General features: G+C 44.3%; 1 protein-coding gene and 1 non-coding gene across 4 annotated transcripts in view; one reads left to right on the top strand and one right to left on the bottom strand.

Moving 5' to 3' along the window:
• The first annotated feature begins 4,108 nt into the window (after positions 1–4,108).
• On the top strand, positions 4,109–4,181 carry TRNAM-CAU (transfer RNA methionine (anticodon CAU)). The gene has a single exon. It is a non-coding gene; the product is annotated as a tRNA-Met (tRNA).
• A 14,575-nt stretch (positions 4,182–18,756) lies between these two features.
• Positions 18,757–23,466, bottom strand: part of TBC1D31 (TBC1 domain family member 31) — a 61,213-nt gene continuing 56,503 nt past the window's right edge. For 2 of the 3 annotated variants that reach the window (XM_067711366.1, XM_067711364.1), the window contains 2 exons: positions 20,841–20,933; positions 18,757–19,109 (listed from right to left, as the gene is read on the bottom strand). In XM_067711366.1, coding sequence (XP_067567467.1) covers positions 18,976–19,109; positions 20,841–20,933 — 227 coding nt within the window. In that variant the 3' untranslated portion in view covers positions 18,757–18,975. The remainder of the gene's footprint in view (positions 19,110–20,840; positions 20,934–23,466) is intronic. The other variant, XM_067711365.1, reaches the window with a different exon arrangement.

The following is a 23,466-nucleotide window of genomic DNA, read 5'->3' on the forward strand; positions in this document are numbered from 1 at the left end:
CCCACATTGTTTAAGCCATTAAGTTTTGGGTGATTTGTTAAGCAGCGCTTGTGCAGCACTAGCTGACTGATACAGTATGTATGCATGTGTTTTATAATGAGCACATATTATTTGTGTAATAAAAATATGCAAAATCAGAATTTATCGGGTTCCCTCTGAACAGGCCCCTCTTTTCTGTTTTCCTGCCCAGTGGTGGCACCAGGGCATTTATGGACATTACTCCTCTAAATTTGGAGTGACACTTTGCTTCTCTCTTTATTCTTGGCGGTAACCCAGACCCAAATCCTGGCCGTTCCTGTAGACTGTGTCTCCACTCGGCTCTGCAGCATCTCCCAGAACATGTTTTCATCTCCCTTGGCCTGGATTGTTTCCTGGCTTCCCAGGTGGTCTCCCTGCCAGGGTCTATCCAGGCCATGGGGGAAGAATAATTTGCAACCTGTTTCCAGTACGTTACTTTGCTCAGCCAGCCCTGAGCCTGCCTCTCAACACACACACACACACATACACACACACACACACACACACACACACACACACACACACACACACACGCTTTTCATCTGTAAAGAAGGCTTACGACAGCCTCTGCTGCCCATCAGAACAAATCTAAGCCCCTCAAATGTCACCTGGATATGCACCTCAGGGGTACGATGTGATGATGTCCCAAAATTGATGAGCTGGAGAAAAAGCTGCTGTAGGCGGTCGGGCCTCTGCTCCCTTCCTGTCTCTCCTTCATATCTGTTCTTTCTCCACCTTCAGGATTTTATGGAAGATGAGAAAACCTCCAGTGCTGCAAATAAAGGGAATGTTCAGTTCAAAACATTGGTTTAGAAGTTGAGAACGTGAAAGACGCTAATGACTAATTGTAGTGGCTTCTAATTCAAAACTGAAAGAGGACATACATAACCAAGGCGATGGGTAAGAGATGATTGTTTAGAATATAGCTCAAAATTGTTAAAGGAATTGAGTTTTAGTGTCGACACAAAGCTCTCTCCATCCTTTTTTATTTCTTCATATGAACAGAGTGTCTCAACATTTACATCTATAAATATGGAAAATAGGAACAGAATTAATGCTGAATCCCATCTCATTCTAGAAAAAGGGAATAGCTAGCCATGCAGACATGAATTAAGTGGAATTAAAAAGTTGCATCCATCTCATGGATATTTGTTTCAGATTTTCCATTTAATAATTATTCTTCAAAATCATAAATATATTTATGATTTTTGATTGTGTACTAACAAAAATAGTGATGTCAACTTAGAAGAAAAATATGACACAAAACCTTATGGTCACAGGAAACAAAGTTTTCAATTTATGTACATATTCTTGCCGCTGAGAGGCAAGTTAGGGTGCTCAGTAACAGACATTCAAACATAAACTATTATATGAAGATAAAATGCTGGGGGTGGGAGTATAATGGAAATATGAGTTCTGGGGTGAAAATAAATGTAAACTTAACAAATGTTAGAGACGCTTACTCATGAGTATTTAAAATAGATTATGGTTTGTATGGAATCCATAAGGTATTTCGATTTCATTGGATGCCTGGTTAAAAAAAATCATACATGCAGTTTTATTTTTAGAAAATCAGCATATACAATCTACTGGAAATTACATCCTTTGAATTTACAACGAGAACGTTTAGATACAAATTTAGCATTAATCGAGGAGGTGTGTAGACGCTTCTCAAGATTATTGTAGGAGGTGCACGTGAGGAAACACTTGCGGAAACTGCTGCTGGGGGTGAGGGATGAGCTGGTGAGAGCCCCGCGCCGCGCCGTGGTCCGACTCGGGACGGAGCCCCGCCTCGCGTAGCTACGAGCCGCTCGAACTTGGGCAGGTCGCCCAGCCTCTGTGAGTCTGGGTTTGCGCATCGGTGTGTGTAGTGCAGCGGTAACACCGGCCCCCTCCGGGTGGTTTACCCGGCAGTAAATGAGCCGCCGCCGTGTAAGCGTTCAGCCTCCATTCAGCCAAGTGAGGGGGGGAGGTGGGGAAGGGAGAAGCAATCCTGGAAGGAAAAGGGGATGAGATTGCTCAGAGCAGGTGACCTTTGACCTGGCTGAAGAAGGGCAAGGAGGAGATCCCGGCACAGAAAAGGGGCCTGATACGGGAAAAACCGTGTCAGGCGGAGGGAACAGCCCTCGCGAAGGCCTGGAGGTGGGAACTGCTTGCTCCAGGAGCCCCTGCCCCCAGCCCCCGGCAGAAAGGGACAACCTGCCTTCACCCGGCCACGGTCACCCATCACTAGACGAGCCTGGGGGTCGCCACCTGCAGGAGCCTCTGCGCCTGCGACCCTGATGGGCACGTAACACCGACCACTGAGCCCTTTATTTAGGACTCAGGGCGCAGCCAGCCGTCGGGTCCCTCCAGCGTATCCAGGAGGTGCTCAGTGGGGTTTCTGTATCTGCCCAGATTCTGCCGCAGCTTGGGCTTCCTTGAGGCAGTAAGGAAGTCAGTCAACGCTCCCCAGGCCTGGAGACCTGGGTGAAACTGCCGCGACACTCCCTGTTTGCCGTTCTCGGGGTCCCCGGATTCCTCCGTGCGTGTGTGCTGGGGGCGGGATCCCTCTGCCTGGGCCTCTGTTCTCCCGCACCTGCCGGGCGTCCTGGGGCCCCAGCAACCTTAGGCCGGAGCACACTCCCTCGGCCGGGTTCCCGCAGCGGAGCGTGGGAGGGAGAGCTCCCCCAGGGTTGGGTAAGTTTCATCCAATCTGCTAGGCCCGGGGTCCAGGCAACCTACGCCGTCCGCGACTCCTCCTAACGAGACGGGAGGACGCCGTAAGGTGCCCACCCCTTATCTGCACCGACCTCACTCCCAGGGGTCTCTCTCCAAATAATCCGCGCTCCCCCGCCCAATGTTCTCTACACCAACAACCAGGAATTCTGGTGCCTGCTCTTAAGATAATATTATTTTTCACCTTCTTACGCTGATGTTGTGAGTTTCCCTCTTAATGGGTGATTTAAAAAACACTCCCCAACACTTCATAATGAAACATTTTCAGATAAACTGAAACGTTGAAACAATTGTACAGTACGGTGAATATTCGTACATCCACCTCCTAGACCTACGTTAACGTCTCGCTACTCTCGCAGTCTCCCGAATCTCTCCCCACTTCTCTGTCCTTAGGTCCGTCAGGCTATCAAACCGTCTTACCCTTTGAAACACTTCAAACTTGCAATCGTCCAAAGCCCTTCTGTTAGCCTGTCGTTGGTTGGAGTTCAGTCTTAGTTTACATTTTTTAAGGTAAAATTTACACACAGCGAAATATACAGATTTTAAGTGTGCCTTCCTCTGGTCGATTTTAGATGGTACATGGAAGAGTGCTTTTTATTTTAATATTTATTTTAACGTGTATTAGGTGAAAAATAAACATCTGTTTTCCACTTATAATAGTGACAAAGTTTCCTTTAACGATGAATGTATTTAAATGAGCTGATATAAAGGGCTGGGGGTAAGAGAGGGGAGAGGGCTTCCAAGATGCTGAGGCTGCGACCCGAGTTGTCGTTTCCAGAGCGGCGGACGCTTCTGTGAAGGGTGGTCTCAGCCGCCGAGCTCCGGGCAGAGGTGGGAACTTGGAGCGTCATAAGGGGCTGGGCACCCGACTGGATCTGGGGATCTGCGGTGGGGCCGGAGTAGTGTGCATTGTGTGTGCGCGTGTGTGTTTTCAAATCATTATGCATGTGCGCCCCGACTCCAGTTGTTTGAGGCTGAGAGTGTCTCTGTGAACGCAGCACCCAGCACAAGGCCGGGGACACGGTAGGTGCCCAAGAAGTGTTTCACGAGATAACGCATGTGCAAACGCTTTGTAAACAGTCTACAAAAATAAGAGTTTACAACAGCAGGAAGAATCCCACGGCCCCGGATCCCCAGTACTCGGCACATGGGGTCCGACAAGCCGCAGTGCTTGTTGATTGATAAATAGACCGGTAGGCGGAGGAAGACCGGAGCGGCGTGGCCGGTTCAGCCAGGGCGGGCACTGGGGTCGGCAACTCCTGTGTCCGGGATCAGGGACTCAGCGGAGAAAATGAAAACGTGGTTTTCTGAGCATGCGTACTGGGCCGCCGCATGAGCCTCATTATCATTCTCCGAGAAACGAATGGTAGGTGCCTCGTTAGCGCAGTAGGTAGCGCGTCAGTCTCATAATCTGAAGGTCGTGAGTTCGATCCTCACACGGGGCACGATACTTTTGTTCGCTCCAGCTCCTTTATCGTCCTAGAAGGATAGGTTTTACTTGCTTGTGAGGGGATCTGTAGACCCTGGGCGACCGCGCTTTTCCGCCCTGGGGTCACCAGCGTATTGGCATAGCCAACCCGAAGTACCGAGGCGGGGCATAGTCGTTGATGGAAGATAACCACTCTTCTGCTCCGCCGCCCTGACGGCTCCGGCGTTCTGGGCCCGGGTGGGAGGACTGGAAGGGAGGCCAGCGCCTGAAGACGGGGCGGCAGGGGGTGGGGCATGGGGTGTGGGCACGTGAGGAAGACTAGCGCGCGGCGGGCTGGGGCCCGGGTGAGCCCCTCGGGAAGATCCCCGCTCTCACCACCAGCGTTGCGGCCCGGGTACCCAGGAAGTGCACTCACCCTGCCGTCCCACCCTCCACCAGGTGTCCTACCTTGGCCCTTGAGCCCTGATGGTGGCGGGAACGTGCACAGCCCTGGGTGAGGGGAGGCCGGGGTGCTCGAGGTCCAGGAGGACGCTGAGGGCGCCGCTGCCTGCAAAGCCACCTAATGGAGGCCCCAGGGCAGTGCCTGGAACCCAAAGTTTCCTGGGGAGGGTCCTGATTATCAACACCTGGCCCCAGGGAAGGGTGGGTCTAGGCAACTGTGGGGAAGTGGGCGGCACCGTGATGAGAGGCCAGACAGTGCACCGCGCTGAACACCTTGGTGAGGAGTTTGGGCTGCAGAGCTTTGAAGTGGCAGAAGATCGGTCTCGGGGATGGGGGTGTTAGGGAGGTCATGCAGGCAGCAGCCCGGCCTAACGTGACAGGGGCTGTGCTGACGCTGCATCTGAAACAGTTGCTGCATTGCAATGATCACCCGTGAAATTTCTGATAATTCAGTCATTCTGAACAGGTCAAATAGCAAATTAAATTGAGATGTGATGTAAAAGAGAAGAACCTTCGTGTTCTGTTACAAGTTAATCACTAAACGGATGTTGCCTATAAGCTTAAATTATACATAACGGCCCATCTCTGGGAACCCTGCTTCCTAGGTAATGAGCATTAAGCTGAAATACCTTTGTTTAACTCACAGGAAACATCCTGACCAGGCCCACCTGTGCATGACTGCAGCGAGGAAGAAATTAACACATCCCCTCCGGAGGCTGATGGGAACCAGGAAGTGTTTGACTTTACTTCCCACCCCAAACACACACTTCTAGTATAAAAGAAGCCTCAGTTCTAGCTCAGATAAGGTGGTTCTTTGGGATACGAGTCCACTGTCTTCTTGGTCTGCTGGCTTTCTGAATAGAGTCGCTATTCCTTGCCCCAGCAAGTCCTCTCTCCATTTATTGGCCTGTCCTGCCTTGCTACTCCTGGCTAGCTGGCAGTTGGGGGATTTGGGGGTAAGGCCCAGCAGCTGCTGCAACCGCTTGTCCTGAGGATCTTCCGTTCAGAACTCCCCGAAGCTGCACTGACTGCCCCAGCGCTTGGCAGTTGGAGCAAGGAATCAACATTTGGGAGCAGACAGGCTCCATACAGGGGGGTAAGTCACTCTGGCTGTGTACAGCCAGGAGCTTTATTTCCTCTCCATTTGGGGTTTGGGGAGTTTTCTCTGGAATAAGCCAATTTGTATTTGAGTGGGGTACCCTGTTGGAGAGAGGAAGGAGTTGTTGGACTTTTACCTGATTTGTGAACTGGTTCATTTGTTTCTTTGGACGCTAGCATTTGTGTTTGGGGTTTGTGTTTTGCTCGTCTTGAAATTCTGTCTTTAAAAATGGGAAATGGGGCTTCCCTGTTGGCGCAGTGGTTGAGAGTCCTCCTGCCGATGCAGGAGACACGGGTTCGTGCCGTCCGCGGCTGGGGCCGTGAGCCATGGCCGCTGAGCCTGCGCATCCGGAGCCTGTGCTCCGCAACGGGAGAGGCCACAACAGTGAGAGGCCCGCGTACCGCAAAAAAAAAAAAAAAAAAAAGGGAAATATTTCAACTATTCCTAAAGAAAGTCCTCCGAGGTGCATTTTGGATAAGTGATCTGATTACAGCTATGAACCCATGGGTGAGGGGAAGATGACATTTTATTGTAACAATGTGTGGCCACAGTACCTGTTAGGATCTCCGCAAGGGGTTTAGGCAGGGTTATCCTGGGACCCTGTGCACCATGTACTGCCACCCTTGCTGTGTTAATTACTTCATTTATGATCCCCTTATGGTCTCCGGTGTCGTTGGTATATGTAAAACCTCAAGACCAAACTTGAGGGTTTACTTAGGATTTTCTGTTTGTCCTTTGCGTTTTCCGTTTCATTTTGTTTGGTACTATTTCTCCATTTACAGCCAAATCAGTTTTGTGATACTTAAAACTTTTGCTGATGTCAAATGGAGGAAAGGAACAGAAAAAGACAAAACCAAAACCTGTCTGTTCTTGTCCAAGAGAGGGACATTCACAGGAAGAAGAGAAAGGTTCTACTTGTTTCCTAACATCACCAAAAGCTACAAATAGAAATAGAAGTGTCTTTTCCATTAATATTAGTAAAAAGGGTTTAGCCATCTAGACAGGTGACCTTGATTTGTCCCATTTGCCAGAAACCCAATCTGAATCTAACCTCTTCTGTAACTGATGGGTTTTACACTGTTGGACCTGATTCATGGGTGAAATTTCAGAATGGTAACCATGAGGTCCCTGTGTTTGTGTACTTGTACATGTGTTATAGATGTGTGGCATTGCCAAAATTAATTTTTAAAAGAGCTCTATTTAATTGGCTTAAAGGAAATTAAGCACTTATATAAATACTCAAAAATAAAAGAAACTGGCCAGAATGAATTTCGGGTTCACATGATCTAGGAAATATTCAGTATTGAATTAATATCTGGTATTAATTAGCTTGAGCTTGTTGGTTTGATTAATACATACCTGTCTTTAGGGTCATCAACGTTAAGTATAATACTTTTATTGTACTTAGGTTTAGTAGAAATGAAGTAAGACCTTATTATTCCTGTTACAAAGTTTGTCAGCAAGAAAAACAACAATATGACAAAGATTTTAAGTAAATAAAATAGAGGTAAATGAGGTAAGACTTTAAGGTAGACTCTATAGGAATAATTATGTTTTGGGAATGTCCATCTAAAATAGTCTCTACAGATTTTCAAAACTTGAAACTAAACTAAGTTAAATGAAGAGAATTCATTGGGTCGTTTCGAATAGGATAAAACATTAGAACATTAACTTCTGGGCAGGTCTAAACGTACCTACTTTCGCCCTCTTAGGAGAGGAAGACTAAAGCAAAAGTTTGTCAGTCAGGAAACTCTGGTATGACAAAGAGTTTACTATTACTTGCTTTTTGGTTTTCGCTAAAGATTAAGGTTTTAAGGTTAAGAATTGTGACGGAAACACTTCAGTATGCAAAGATATGGGATGTGTGTTTTCAGCAAAGAAGGTATGAGGAATGAAAATGCATTTTGTTAAAGGGAAAAGGGTGGTTTTGTCCTAGAGCTGGTTGTTTCTGAATGGAAAAGAAAATGAGGAACAGATTAACATGGATACAGAAGGTTGTGGAAGGTTTGTGGAGGAGGAACACTGAAAGAATTTTGTGCATAGTCAGGACTGGCTAACGTAAGATTGAAGCTAATTAAGAAAATGAATCTTAAAGGTAAGGTGGTACAAAACCTGAATTTGGTTCTCTAAGAGGACAAAGTTTTCTTAAAATATTGAACTGCTTTTTTAAAAAAATTTTTTAAATTTTATTTTATTTTTTTATACAGCAGGTTCTTATTAGTCATCCATTTTATACACATCAGTGTATACATGTCAATCCCAGTCTCCCAATTCATCCCACCAGCACCCCCACCCCCAGCCACTTTCCCCCCTTGGTGTCCATATATTTGTTCTCTACATCTGTGTCTCAACTTCTGCCCTACAAACCAGTTCATCTGTACCATTTTTCTAGGTTCCACATACATGCGTTAACATATGATATTTGTTTTTCTCTTTCTGACTTACTTCACTCTGTATGACAGTCTCTAGATCCATCCACGTCTCAACAAATGACTCGGTTTCATTCCTTTTTATGGCTGAGTAATATTCCATTGTATATATATACCACATCTTCTTTATCCATTCGTCTGTCGATGGGCATGTAGGTTGCTTCCATGACCTGGCTATTGTAAATAGGGCTGCAATGAACATCGGGGTGCATGTGTCTTTTTGAATTATGGTTTTCTCTGGGTATATGCCCAGTAGTGGGATTGCTGGATTGTATGGTAATTCTATTTTTCGTTTTTTAAGGAACTTCCATACTGTTCTCCATAGTGGCTGTATCAATTTACATTCCCACCAACAGTGCAAGAGGGTTCCCTTTTCTCCACACCCTCTCCAGCATTTGTTGTCTGTAGATTTTCTGATGATGCCCATTCTAACTGGTGTGAGGTGATAGCTCATTGTAGTTTTGATTTGCATTTCTCTAATTATTATTGATGTTGAGCAGCTCTTCATGTGCTTCTTGGCCATCTGTATGTCTTCTTTGGAGAAATGTCTATTTAGGTCTTCTGCCCATTTTTGGATTGGGTTGTTTGTTTCTTTAATATTGAGTTGCATGAGCTGTTTATATATTTTGGAGATTAATCCTTTGTCCATTGATTCATTTGCAAATATTTTCTCCCATTCTGAGGGTTGTTTTTTCGTCTTGTTTATAGAGAACCAGCTTTTAGTTTTATTGATCTTTGCTATGGTTTTCTTTGTTTCTATTTCATTTATTTCTGCTCTGATCTTTATGATTTCTTTCCTTCTGCTAACTTTGGGTTTCGTTTGTTCTTCTTTCTCTAGTTTCTTTAGGTGTAAGGTTACATTGTTTATTTGAGATTCTTCTTGTTTCTTGAGGTAGGCTTGTATAGCTATAAACTTCCCTCTTAGAACTGCTTTTGCTGCATCCCATAGGTTTTGGATCGTCGTGTTTTCACGGTCATTTGTCTCAGGTATTTTCTGATTTCCTCTTTGATTTCTTCAGTGATCTCTTGGTTATTTAGTAACGTATTGTTTAGCCTCCATGTGTTTGTGTTTTTTACGTTTTTTTTCCCTCCTGGGTCATCTTCACTATCATTATTCTGAATTCTTTTTCTGGAAGGTTGCCTATCTCCACTTCAGTTAGTTGTTTTTCTGGGGTTTTATCTTGTTTCTTCATCTGGTACATAGCCCTCTGCCTTTTCATCTTGTCTATCTTTTTGTGAATGTGGTTTTTGTTCCACAGGCTGCAGGATTATAGTTCTTCTTGCTTCTGCTGTCTGCCCCCTTGAACTGCTTTTTGTAATAGATTGTGAGTTTCTTTAAATGATCTGTATTTACCACTGAGATCTTTTATATCACTGGTTAAGTGAATGAGTATTGTTTCACAGTGACCTGTGATTCTGTTTGACCAAGTGTTTTAAAGCTTTTTGACATTTTTGACAGACTTCCCAAAGATCAAATTCTAAATGGAGTTCATTTGACCTCTAGCTAACTTTGAGGTCTTCCATGGGGTCCCTGGAACACCTCAAATTATTTGTTTCTCTCCATTTCAGAGAGAGGAATATTAAACTAACTAGGCTTATTTGGTATGTTAAATTACATGGGAAGCATTGTCAAATAAGTGGTGATACAAGCTAAGAAGTTTTATCTTATGGGTAAACATTATTAATATACACATTCTAGAAACTATATGGAACTCCTACAATTCTGGTATATCCTAGTAAATGATATTGGTCATAATTTTAGTAATTATCTTAAATTGTTGTATGTCACAGCAGTAACCAAGTTTCTTTTCAATTGCACTGTAGTCCCAGTTTGCCTTTTGCCAAAGCAAAAAGGCATCCTTTCAATGGTTAGAGATGATCAATTGCTATCTATGGTTTTACAGTGGCTTTTGAATACCTCTATAGCTATTTTGTGAGGAAGCAGGGAAGAATGATGAAGTCCTTTATGTGCAAGCATTTGTGTTATTACATCATGGAAGATAAGAAGGGAAGGGAATAAGAGTGAGGATATGTTGCTTCAGACCTTAACTCCTCCGGCTCAGCTAACTGTCCCATCTACTCTGGCCATTATGCCAGTATATCCACCCTTTCCACCACCTTCCATGCCTGTCTAGCCCCAATTCCTGACACTGGGGCTCAGGACTGCCCCTCCTTCTAGGGATCAATTAGAAAAGCCTGTGTTAGCTTCTGGGGTACAAGGACTTGGTCCCATGATCACCATCTAAGACCCAATAGTGTATCCAATTTGGGCCAGAAGCCACTCCCAGGGCAGGGAGCTTTCCATTGCTGTTATCTCATACAGGGGGCTAAATGCAAACAGCCAGCCAGCTGGGTTTCTCATCCTTCTTTAACTGGAAGGATCACACCCCTCCTTTATAGGGAGGATCCTCTACACCTGAAGCCCACTTGACAGGATCCACAGCTGAACCAAATTAGGACCACAATGAGGGAGGAATGCCCTTATTAGAGCACTACTAATTAGTATATCTTGGCAGGGCTTTGAAAAGGGGAACCAAAGCAAAAGAATTTGAATAAAATTAAAGAAATCCAGCAAAACAAATGAAGACCTCTCTGAATTTTTGGAAAGGATTTGTTAAGCCTATAGACGTCATCCTAATGCAGATCCCAAGACCCCTGAAAATATTAGAATGATAAATTTGACCTGTTTTGGAGGGGAAGGAGGGGGCAAAGTGCTTCAGATATCAGGAGAAAGTTGCAAAAACTAGGTGGTGCATTTGGAATGAACCCTTCTCAATTGGTAGATGCTGCTTTTACAGTGCTCAACAGGGAACACCAGAGAAAAGAAGATGCAAAATGAAACGCCACGTTTTTGACACCAGTGTTGGATTCCCAGAAGGCGAGCAACCGAAGAAATAAGCCATCACTATGGGGGAGAAACAATGCACTTACTGTAAGGAGGAACCACTGCCCAAGGCTAAAACAAAAGAAAAACAAAAGATGAGAGTCTCTAACAGGGTAGAAAGGGAGGAACACTGATGAATGAAGAGGCCCAGGGGCTCCCTTGGACTTGAGGCACTTAATTCCCCACAGGAGCTCCGGGTAAAATTGACAGTGGGGAATGAGCCGATTGACTTTCTGACAGATTTCACCCTGAAGTCTTTCACCAGAACAGCTTGACCTCAGAGTCCCACCAGGACACACTTAAACCTACAGATGGGGCTCCTGAGAACCCCGGAAAAAGAGACAGAGCTCTCTCCAACCCATCGCAGGTCTACGAAAAGGTAAGACCAGGAGTGTGTGCTAATGGCATCCCAGGGAAGGCCAAAAGCACATGACCAATATGAATCCTATTAAAAAGGGACGCTGGGACACCTAATCTATCCTCTGAGGCAAGAGGATGGACCAGTCAAAATACCAGCCAGTGTATTCAGAAAAGGACAAAGAGAGGGCCAAAGAGTGGGGTTTCACTTGGGTCACGCCTGGCTGGAAATGGAGTGCACAGGTTTTTTGTTTCCTGAGGCTGCAGCCCATTCATAATAGTGCCCATTATAGGAGAGATGCCACCTTACAAAGGGTTCAAATATACATATAATGGGGCCTAACAAAAGACCATCCAGCAAGTCACTCAGAATTGCATGATTTGTGCTAAAAATAATCCAAATACTGCTGTCAGACCTCCCCAGACGGGGACTCAACATAGAAGAATCTGCCCTACCGAGGACTGGAAAATGGACTTTACTCAAATGCCTTGAGCTGCAGGAAGTTTCAGATAACATGCTAGTGTGTGTGGACACGTTTTCAGGATGGCTGGAAGCATACCACCTGGACAGAAAGGCTCTAAAGTGGTTAAAGCCCTCCTTAGGGAAATTATCCCCTGATTTGGATTACAGCATTGCTTTCATCCCAGACCACAGTCATCAGGAAAAACCAAGAAAATGAATCATACATTAAAAAGGAACATCATTAAACTATGTCAGAAGACTAATTTAACTTGGGATAAGGCCTTGCCAGTTACGCTGCTATGGATCAGTGGCTCCCAGAAACAGTCTTAAATGAAGCCCCTTTGAAATACTGTCTGGTAGGCCATTCGAGGTGGCTGCCTGGGCAGGAGAATCTATAAATGCTTTAAAATACCGAGCAGCTGCCAGCTACGTTAAAACTTTGGGCATTATACTAACCTCTGTTCATGACTTGACCTCCAACAGGCCTGCCTGTCCAGCTGAAGTAGATGGTAATTTCATTATAGCTGGAGAAGCTTCAACCAATTTGTTTAATTTTGTCCAAATAAATGGCACAGGAATTTAGTATATGTACTGGGAACCAGAACCAAAACCCCAAGTTCAATTACAAATTAGACAACAAAGTGCTAAGGAGTTTCATCAGGTTCAAATAACTGTAGGTATAAAAGGACTGACCAAAGATTCTAAGGAATAGTCATTGCCTCTGTTCAGCAGTAAGTAGCCAGAGCGATCCTCATCCCTTTCGCCACAAGATTGTGGAACGGACCTTGACAGTAGGGAATTGTAGTAGGGAGTAACCTTTGTATTCGATTAGTAATACAAGTTAATCACTAAAGGGATGTTGCCTATAAGCTTAAATTTTACATAATGGTCCATCTCTGGGAACCCTGCCTCCCAGGTAATGAGCTTAAGCTGAAATACCTTTGTTTAGCTCATAGGAAACATCCTGACCAGGCCCACATGTGAATGACTACAAGAAGGAAGAAATTAACATATACCCTCTGGAGGCTGACCGGAACCAGGAAGTGTTTGGCTTTAATCCCTCCCCTTTTAGCATAAAAGAAGCCTGAAATAACTCAGGCAAGATGGTTCTTTGGGACATGAGTCCGCGTCTTCTTGGTCTGCTGGCTTTGTGAATAAAGTCACTATTCCTTGCCCCAGCAACTCCTCTCTCCATTTATTGGCCTGTCCTGCGGCAGGCAGCAGGAGCTTGGACTCAGCAACAGTGATGGCTATAACCACCCCTTCATCTTTCAAGTCTTTGATAGCACACTGGTCTCCGCAATTCTCCATTGAGGATGTGATAATACTTTTGGGTTAACATCGTGGTAGGGAGGACTTTCAGAGGCCTTCACTTGGCTCTTCCTATTCTAACGACCCTTACTCAGTGGGTCATAGCACCAGTGTAGAGATTCTGCCCTTTGTCAAATATGTTTATTCCAATTATACATTCAGGTACCGAAAATCACCACAGTTGGTTTCACGGCCTTATTGCATCCACTGTAATTCAAACTGGCCCAAGGCTCCTTTTTCACCTGACCACTGTTAGCTCTGACTTTGGTGGACCCAAGTAATTAGTGTCATTTTACAGCCAATGTCTAGTAATCCCTGAAAGGGCTGGGTGTCTTCTTTACCCTGCTACCCAGTCTTTCAGGTAAGTGCCAACAGATCTCTTTGGAAAGGACTGAGGGATTATTTAGAGCATATATATGTGTCATTCACAGCTGCAGAATCCTTCACCATAGGCACCTGGTCTTCCCTTCAATCAAGAGACATTGAATATAAAATAGACAACCAACAAGGACCTACTGTGTCTTAGCACAGGGGACTATACACAATATTTCATAATAACCTATAAGGGAAGAGAATCTGAAGACTATATATGTATAACTGAATCGTTGTGCTGTACACCTGAAACTAACATGACTATACTTCAATTAAAAAAAAAAAAAAGGCTTTGAATCTGGGGATGAGTTTAGGTCTGGAAAATGGGTGACAGACAGAGCTCTCCATTATGGCGATGTCATTGAGCAGGACCCTATGGGGGCTTCCTGGGACAGACCTCCCCATGTCCTCCACTTGCCTCTTGTGTGTAGAAAAACTTTAGCTTCCTAGGCCTTCCCCAAGTTCCAAAGATAAATTTAATTGGAGAAGTGAGAAAACGCAGAAACAAAGGAAAACAGTCAAGCAAGACAAATAACAATAGTTTAGCCATTAAACAAAGTCAGGGACTTTTAGCTCCTCCTCAAGGGCTATAGATAAAAATCGGAGTCAAATCTTTTGAGCTGTTTAGCAGATACTGAAACCCCCACCAGGTGGAAGAGTTAACTGCATGCTGCCCACTAGCACATAGACCCCAGACGGGTTGGAACCAGAAGGTTGATGATGTTGCTCCCGATTACCTCACCACCAACCAATCAGAAGAATGTCCACGAGCTGATCACACACCCCACAACCCCTCTCCCTCACTGTGTCTTTAGAAAACCTTTCCCTGAAAGCTACTGGCAAGTTTGGGCCTTTAGAGCATCAGCTGCCTGGACTCCTTGCTTGGCGCCCTGCACTAAATGCTGCACTTTCCTTCACCCCGACCCAGCGTTGGTAGATTGGCTTAACTGCATGCAGGCGAGTGGACCCAAGTTTGGTTCAGTAACAGTGACTCAAGTCAGGTTTTGGGCCACCAGATCTTAAGATTTCCTGTTACATATATCAAGCAACATCTTAGTAGGCTGCCTACCTATTTCATTCTTAGGGAAAACATAATCAATTACTGATAGCCAAGAATCCCTTAATACTTCTTCTCTGCTGCTGGCAGCTGTCAATGGTTGTCTTTGGTAGTTAAACCACTGACACTTGGCCTCTGCTGCATGAAATCCCATCATCCCCACTGAAATCAGGAAGCATATTGACGGGCGTCTCTCACCAGAGTTTTTCAAATTTGCAGATACTCCCTTCACTCAGTGCCTTAAGAAGGGAGTGTCTTTGGGGCTGAGCATGTAGCTGGAAAGAGAGTGAGAAGTTCATACGTGATAAATCCACTCCTGCCTTCATACCTTCCCAAGCCTTCCCATACCTTCCCAAGCTTGCATCTCCATCACATCAGGCATATCCTGGCGTCTCTGTGTAATTAAAGAGGCCAACGTTGAGTCCACGTTTCTGCCAACCAACCAAGTAAACTTTTAGAGCCACTTTCAGTTGCACAGGAGTGCCCGTGATCAATTTATGGCTTCTGAGCTCCAAATTCACTCTTCAGTGCCTGCTCTGCAAAAACAGATGAGACCCTTCAAGTCTTTTTTCTTATGGTGTGCACGGTGTTAGGCTGTCAGCAGAGGGCGCGGGAGGACACTGCAAGAGGAATGGGGCTTCTCTTTCTAGCTCAGATGTGCTGTTTTCTTTATTCTATTGATAGTTCCTGCTTCATGGTCCCTCGGTGGTCGGAGTGTGTGGGGACACCCAGTGGTGCTCTGTGCCAGCCGTGTGCCCAGAGCACACAACCTCTTAGTGACTTCACAGCCCAGCCTGAGGACCACTTCACTGTGGTCCTCCCAACATGGACATGGCATGTTCACTTCTAATGCCAGCAGCAGCCCCGACACGCTCTGAGCGCCTGGCTTCTGGCCTTGGTTTGCCTGTGCCCCGCGGGGTGGTTCCCCATTGTTACCGACAAGGGTTCTTGGCCTTCCTTAATAGAAATGGATGAGAGGCCAGACAAAAAATTCAGGCAAGGCTTTATTGGGGCCCCTGCTGCAGCAGGTGGGAGTGAAAGCAAGTAACATGTCCCCTTGCTCACTCCCCAAGCTTGCGGGGAGCTGGTTCCTTATCTGGGGTGAAGGTAGGGGTGGGTCCAGGGGTGGCTTAGGTGTCTGCCCACCTCTCTGGCCGTGTTGAGTGCAGGGGGCGTGCTCAGTATGCTGCTTTTTGCTCCTGACACTCTGCTTTTGCTTCTGGGTCTTTAGAAGTGGAAGTTGGGTTTTTTGGTCCTTTTGTATCTTGTCCATAATTTGCCCCAACTGCCCATGCACACAGTTATTTTTAGTCCCTTATAGTTTCTTTGTATTTTGTCGATCAAGGAGACATTTGCCTAGGCGCAAGCACTGCAGCGAAGGGTCCCAGGTCCCAGCCTGTCTCAGCATGACCCTCCCCTCCCAACATGGCCCAACCAGGCCACATATGGCTATGGTAACACTCGGGGTCCTGGCTTCCCACGAGCTTTCACTTGGCAGCCTGGGATCGCCTGCACCCTGGCCACTTCCTTCCTGCTGCCTGTGCAGGTGGGCCAGCTCTGGCCTGGGCAGTCCAGCAACCCCTCTGCTGGCCAGTGCGCTCTGAACCTGAACCTTGAGGAGGGAGGGACCTCCTTCCGAGTTTGTCCTTCCTTGGGTCCTCTCCCTCAGCCCTAGGCACCCTTTAGCATTTTTATACTTACTGCCCTATCGTAGTTTACTCTTTACATTAAACTTCTCATGTTCAAATTACGTGGTTTATCTCCAGACTGACCTGAGATTCAACATTAAGAATCTGTGTTAAGTGCACCCACGTTAATAGATTGACACTTTGGCAGCCCTTGTAGAGTCATCGTTACAGCTGTAGCGGTCACAGTGGAGTCACAGTGGGAAGGCCTTTAGCAAATATTCAAATCTTGCTCAACATCAGAGAATTCATACCAGAGAAAAACCTTGTGAATGTGTGAGAAGGCCTTTAACCAAGTTAGTAACTTATTCAACACCATGGAATTCATACTGAAGACTCTTTAAGTGGAGTCAGTGTGGAGAGGGATTTAGCTGAAGCCCCACCTTTATCCAACCAGAAAGAAACCTTAGGAATGTGATGAATACGAAAAGGCGTTTAGGAACTGCTCTTCTCCAGCTAACTCAAGGGAGTACTGGAGAAAAGCTTTGTGACTGTAGTCAGTGTGGGAAGGATTTTAGCCAAGCTCAACCTTCATTTAATTCCCAGAGTTTATATTATAAAGAAATTGGGGGACTTCTTTGGTGGTCCAGTGGCTAAGACTCTGCGCTCCCAATGCAGGGGGCCCGGGTTCGATCCCTGGTTAGGGAACTAGATCCCACATGCCGCAACTAAGACCCGGTGCAGCCAAATGAACAAATATTAAAAAAAAAAAAGAAAGAAATTGGGGTCGGGTTGAAGATATACTGCCAAGAAGCAGGAAGAGATGATCAGAAATGTATTTCGTAGATGTCATGAAATGTGCTAACCCCCGAAATGCCAAGCAATCCCACGTGACTTACGAGACTGGGCCAACTACCGCTCTGCTAAGCCAGTGACTTTATCAAGATCACTGTTGGGAGAATTGCAGGCTCAGGGAAAACTAGAGGGAAGAATGTAATAAAAAAGAACTTCATGTCATTGAAAGTATGCATAACCCACTTTCACTGGATGGATAGAAACTTTTTTAAAAAGTTTAAAATATTATAAGACTATAAAAGAGTGTGTGCGCGCGCACAGTTTGCAAAACCAATCTGAATGGATGTAAATTCTAGTAAAAGAGGACCTGAAGTAGAGGTCAAAAACGGGCAATATACAGTTGATTCTGGCTGGCAGAATCACAATATTTTAGAATTCAAATGTTTTTAAAAAAAAATTAGGCTGAGCGGGATCTTCGTTGCAGCACACGTGATCCTTTGTTGTGGCACATGGGATCTTTAGTTCTGGCACGTGGGCTTCTAAGTTGCGGCACGTGTGTGGGATCTAGTTCTCTGACCAGGGATTGAACCTGGGCCCCGAGCATTGGAAGGGCAGTGTCTTACCCACTGGACCACCAGGGGGGTCCCTATAATTCAAATCCTTTTAGGTGAGCAATTTCTAGCCCATTGAAGTTGCAATCACACCAGAAATATTTTATATCCTGTGACTTTCTGTTGCCACATACACACACCAGCCTGGCCCATGAAGGTATGCTTCTAACAAACTGACAAAGATGAGGCTGATGAAAGTGCTCTTGGGAAACCAATGCCTTGTATAATGATGGGGTATTTTTTTTTTTAAATTGTTTTTCCTGATGTAATCTAAGGTGTTTTTTTCTCTTTTTTTTTTGGCTGCGTTGGGTCTTTGTTGCTGTGCGCGGGCTTTCTCTAGTTGCAGCGAGCGGGGACTACTCTTCATTGCGGAGCACAAGCTCTAGGAGCGTGGGCTCAGTAGTTGTGGCACGTGGGCTCAGTAGTTGTGGCACACGGGCTCTAGAGCACAGGCTCAGCAGTTGTGGCGCACGGGCTTAACTGCTCCGCGGCATGTGGGATCTTCCTGGACCAAGGCTCGAACCCGTGTCCCCCGCATTGGCAGGCAATCCGATCCTTAACCACTGCACCACCAGGGAAGTCCTATAACGGGGTATTCTCTTAGGACTTCGGACAAAAGAGAGCATTTGGCTTACCATAAGATTATCTTTGTACCAAAACAAAACACTCGTATGTACTGTGTGCTGTGTGTTAAGCACCATACCAGGAAAAGCACTATATCAGGAACTTTATACACATTATCTTATTTAATCTTTACATCAAAGACCACGTGCTGTTTCTACTCTCCCTTTAGAAATGGGTTCAGGGAAGTAATTTGCCAAGATGCTGAAGCCGGGAGCAGCCCTGTTGTGGCGCTGAGCCGGTGCCGTCAGGAGAAGAGGAGACAGTGGCCTGGGTGCTGCTGGTACGGTGGATCGCGGGCGAGGGGGGGACCAGCTGCTGGGGGCAGAGGGGCTGGCAGGTGGGCCTCTCCTCACTGCTCGCGCTCTGGCGCTGCTGCTGAGTTCTGGCTCAGTCCTGGCTGCACAGCTGCTGAGGTGGTGTCGTGTTCTTTATTTCTCCGTTCACCTTTAAAATAAAACCTCATCCACTAAAGTTCCTGAGGTTTATGCTGGTCCTTGAAACCTGAAAGGGCCTAATACAAAGCTTTAAAAGCTTCAAATTTTTTTTATTGTGAAAAGTACAATAAGCCATTTACAAGTCCCAAAGCACCAGAATTAAAGAGAACACATAATTTTTATACACACATATTTTTCATACAAAAGGTTGATCTTTATAGGAATTTAAAATAAATAATCTGAAAATCAGTGTCACTGATTGCAAAACAGGTATCTCGCTCTTTGACTCTCTCAAGGTGACCAGCCTCCTAAGTAGCCAAGAGATGAGGCGTTTGACAGCTGTTTCGAGCCTGGGTGGCGAGTCTCTGGCGGAGATTTCTCACTGTCTCCATAAGATCCCATTCCATGGTGTCCCAATGTGTTTTTCTTTGGTTTAATGAAACTTGAAAACAAAATTTAAAATTAACAACAGTTAATTTTAGCAATGGTATAGTGTTTAAAGGTAAATACGTTGCAAAAAAATCAATGATGAAATGAATATTCTAAAAACAAAACTTCTTAAACAAAAAGCCAAACATATTACCTGCCCATGTGGTTCCATTTACAAGTCAAATATTTATTCGTTGAATTGAATGAATGCTGTTAGAGAACTTATCTGCTTTTGGTTAGCTTTTTTTTGATTTGGGAATACAGATGACCTTTTAAATTAGGAAGAAAGCTTGTTTAAGAGAGAATTTGAGTTCTTTGCAATAGTAAGTTTCTTCACCATGGTGCTTATTGTAATGAGAAAATTCCAAGGTGCCAAAATTAATATTGTGAAATGTACACCATGACCACTTCTCCTAATGCTTAAATAAATAAGTCAAGTGCTTTTTATAGTGGCCAAGCAGGGAGAGCCCAGAATCAAGATTAGCGCATTACAGTGTGTCCAAGTGTAACAGTCATGTCACATTGATTTAGAGGGGCTAGTAAATACGGGAATTCAAAAAAGAAGCATCTTAAAAATATACTTCTCTGAAACTTAGGTACATATTCAAATAGCTTCAATTTCTGAAAACTGTTTTTCCCCCAAGGAATAAAACATTTATGCTTTTCTTATTTTGCTGCCAAATGAGAAACTTGCCAAATGTCCTCAACTGGATTTTGAAATTTAGAACCATCTAGTTAAAAAGTTCTGACGTGTCAGAATAGAGAACAGTTGAGAATCTCCTGTCCTTTCATTTGACTTACACATGACTTTTGGTTTAATGCACATCCTGACACAGAATTTAGAGATGCACATAAGAGTAAGAGTTAGCAAGGATGTTTTACACAACACTGGAACTCATGACTTGTTACCAGGTATCTTTCTTATAAAGCTGGTCTTTTGGGGACATTATATACAAATCTGTTCTTCTAAAAGAACTCAAAACACACTTAAATTCTGCTTCACTTATATGACAGTTTTACTGAAAAAGTTGGTTGAAATAAAGTCTAACAGAGTTTCCAGTCCCCTCCCCTCCTTTTAAACACAAATCAAGTACTTTACTGGGGAAACTGTTAGCTCCTTTATGGGCTTAATGCTATGACTACATTTCTGTGAGATGTTTCCATCCCATCCCTTCCAGAAATAAACAAAAACCTCCAGTTAATCAAGTCAAGGGATCAAAAGGCAACTAATCACCATGGAGCCACCTGCCCTCAGCAGTTCTGAGCGAGCTGGCCCTGCAGTACATCTCAGGGCCCAGAGCAGACACATGTTTCCAATGGTTGCTGGAGGGAACTCAGCCCAGAATAAGAGCTGAGAAAATTCAAATATGTAATAGCTTTGAAAACTAATCCTGAGATTTTCTTTTCACGAGGATGTAAAAAATAGTCATGAATATCATTAATTTAGTTAGTGACGGACTTCTATTGGAGCCTCCAACTCTGTTTTGGGCAGCAGTGCTGGTGCTAGAGAAACAGTCGCACTAATGATATTTGGCAAGCTTTCTCTACTTGGGGTTCGAACTGACCCAGTTTTTCTCCCCAGCTGGAAACCTGAGAATCTTGCTGACTCCACTTTAGGATTTCCATGATCAATGCCCTGGGAAAATGGTCTCAACATGCTACAACTATAACTTAAGCCACAATCTTGCTTAAATATTGCTAAATCGAACATGACAGGAGACATCTTTCTTGTTTGTTGACTTACTCTGTGTCAAGGACTCCATTTCAGAAATGTCTTTTAACTGTGAGGTTCTAGGCAAACAGCCTGAGGCGACCCATTCATCTTGGCACCTGGGCACTATGTTATAAAAGTGAAAAAACAGAATGTTTGGGAGTGGACAGAAAGCCATGATTAATTCCAGACGGTCCCTAGTGAATTAAAAGTGCCAAGGATAAAAAGCCCCTTAGTTTTCTCTTCTGGGAAGAATGCTGTCACCATTCAATGGGCAAGGGAAGTACAGTTAGTGAGAATTAAGAGCTGAGCTGAAGTTTTGGTAAAGTACTTTAAAAACACCTTTAGCTAAAACAAAAAGCAACAAACTACTGAAAAATACAGGTATTAGTATAGAGATCCCAAACATTTGTTGGGAGAGACTATTAAATGTGATTAGCGAACCTTCCTTGAGAACACCTGTGAGCTGATCACTACCAGCTTTAACCAGGCAAGGCATGATCACTATATACAGCAGACCAGAAGCAGCGACAGGCAAGTTTTGTTTTGTTTTTTTTAATATTTTTATTTTTATTATTTATTTTGGCTGGGCTGGGTCTTAGCTGCGGCACGTGGCATCTTTAGTTGCGGCATGTGGGATCTTTAGTTGCGGCATGCAGAGTCTTAGTTGCAGCATGCGGGATCTAGTTCCTGACCCGGGATGAAACCCTGCATTGGGAGCATGGAGTCTCACCCACCGGACTACCAGGGACGTCCCGAGCGATAGGCAAGTTTTACCTGGACTTACTAGAGTAGGAAGCATGGCAGTGTTCCACACCTAACCAGTGCCACCTCCTATTTTTTTAACATCACTCCCCACTTCAAAATTTATACTCACCCTTCAGCTGTGTTTTTACTGTTTCCTAACTCCTACAGCTTTACATCCAATAAGACATCAGAGTCCTTTTGATTTTTTCATCCTAATGTCACTTAGGATGTCCCTTCCTTTCTAGTCCCATCACCAGGATCCAAGCCTCCATGAGTCAGGCCCAGACTGCTCGGGTCACACTGACTCATGAAGATGATGCCTGCCTTTCACCTGGGCTCAAGAGCTTCAGCTACTGGGTTTTGTGTGTGTGTGTGTGTGTGTGTGTTTTGTGTTTTTTAAAATTAATTAATTTTTTAACATCTTTACTGGAGTATAATTGCTTTACAATGCTGTGTTAGTTTCTGCTTTATAACAAAGTGAATCAGCTATACATAGAGATATATCTCCATACCTCCTCCCTCTTGTGTCTGCCTTCCACTGTCCCTATCCCACCCCTCTAGGTGGTCACAAAGCATCGAGCTGATCTCCCTGTGCTATGCGGCTGCTTCCCACTAGCTATCTATTTTACATTTGGTAGTGTATATATGTCCATGCCACTCTCTCACTTCATCCCAGCTTACCCTTCCCTCTCCGTGTGTCCTCAAGTCCATTCTCTACATCTGCATCTTTATTCCTATCCTGCCCCTAGGTTTTTCAGAACCATCTTTTTTTTTTTTTTTAGATTCCATACATATGTGTTCAGCTAATGGTTTTAACTCATCGTTTTAGCTCAATGAGTCATTAAGATAATGTGACTAATTACCAAATGATTAATTTTGAACTGGTGTCAGGGAATGGAATATAAGAGGCATCTTAAAATATCTGAAGGGCTATCATGGTAGTAAGCATAATCTGCATTGCTCCAGAGAATAGCTTGTTTTTTTTTAATTGTAGTTGATTTACAATGTTGTGTTAGTTTCAGGTGTATGGAAAAGTGATTTATGTATTCTTTTTCAGATTCTTTTGTATTCCAGCTTATTACAAGATACTGAATATAGTTCTCTGTGCTATACAGTAAGTCCCTGTTGTTTATCTATTTTATATATAGTAGTGTGTATCTGTTAATCCCATACTCCTAATTTATCCCTCTCCCCCTTTTCCCCTTTGGTAACCACAAGTTTGTTTTCTATGTCTGTTTGTTTCATAAATAAGTTCATTTGTATCATTTTTAAAGATTCCACATATAAGTGACATCATATGATTCATCTTTCTCTGTCTGGCTTACTTCACTTAGTATTATAATCTCTAGGTCCATCCATGTTGCAAATGGCATTATTTCATTCTTTTTTAAGGCTGAGTAGTATTCCATTGTATATATGTATTACATCTTCTTTATCCATTCATTAGTTGATGGACATTTAGGTTGCTTCCATGTCTTGGCTATTGTGAATAGTGCTGTAATGAACATTAGGGTGCATGTATTTTTTCGAATTAGAGTTTTCGTCTTTTCTGGATATATGCCCAGGAATGGAATTGCTGGGCCATATGGTAATTCTCTTTTTAGTTTTTTAAGGAACCTCCATACTGTTCTCCATAGTGGCTGCACCAATCTACATTCCCACCAACAGTGTAGGAAGGTTCCCTTTTCTCTACACCTCCAGCATTTATTTGTAGACTTTTCTGATGGCCATTCTGACCAGAGAACAGTTTTTAATGAGACGGTTTACAAAAAGAAAAGCAGGTTCAGCTTTACATAAGGAAGGAGCAACTTCTAAATAAAATACTGGCAGAAAATGGAATGAGGTAACGCGCTCACCAGCTCTATTAGCGTTCTGGCATAGGCTGGATAACCACTATTGCAATGTTGCAGAG

This window comes from Pseudorca crassidens, chromosome 17 (genome assembly GCF_039906515.1).
Source record: "Pseudorca crassidens isolate mPseCra1 chromosome 17, mPseCra1.hap1, whole genome shotgun sequence".
Lineage (NCBI taxonomy): Eukaryota > Metazoa > Chordata > Mammalia > Artiodactyla > Delphinidae > Pseudorca > Pseudorca crassidens.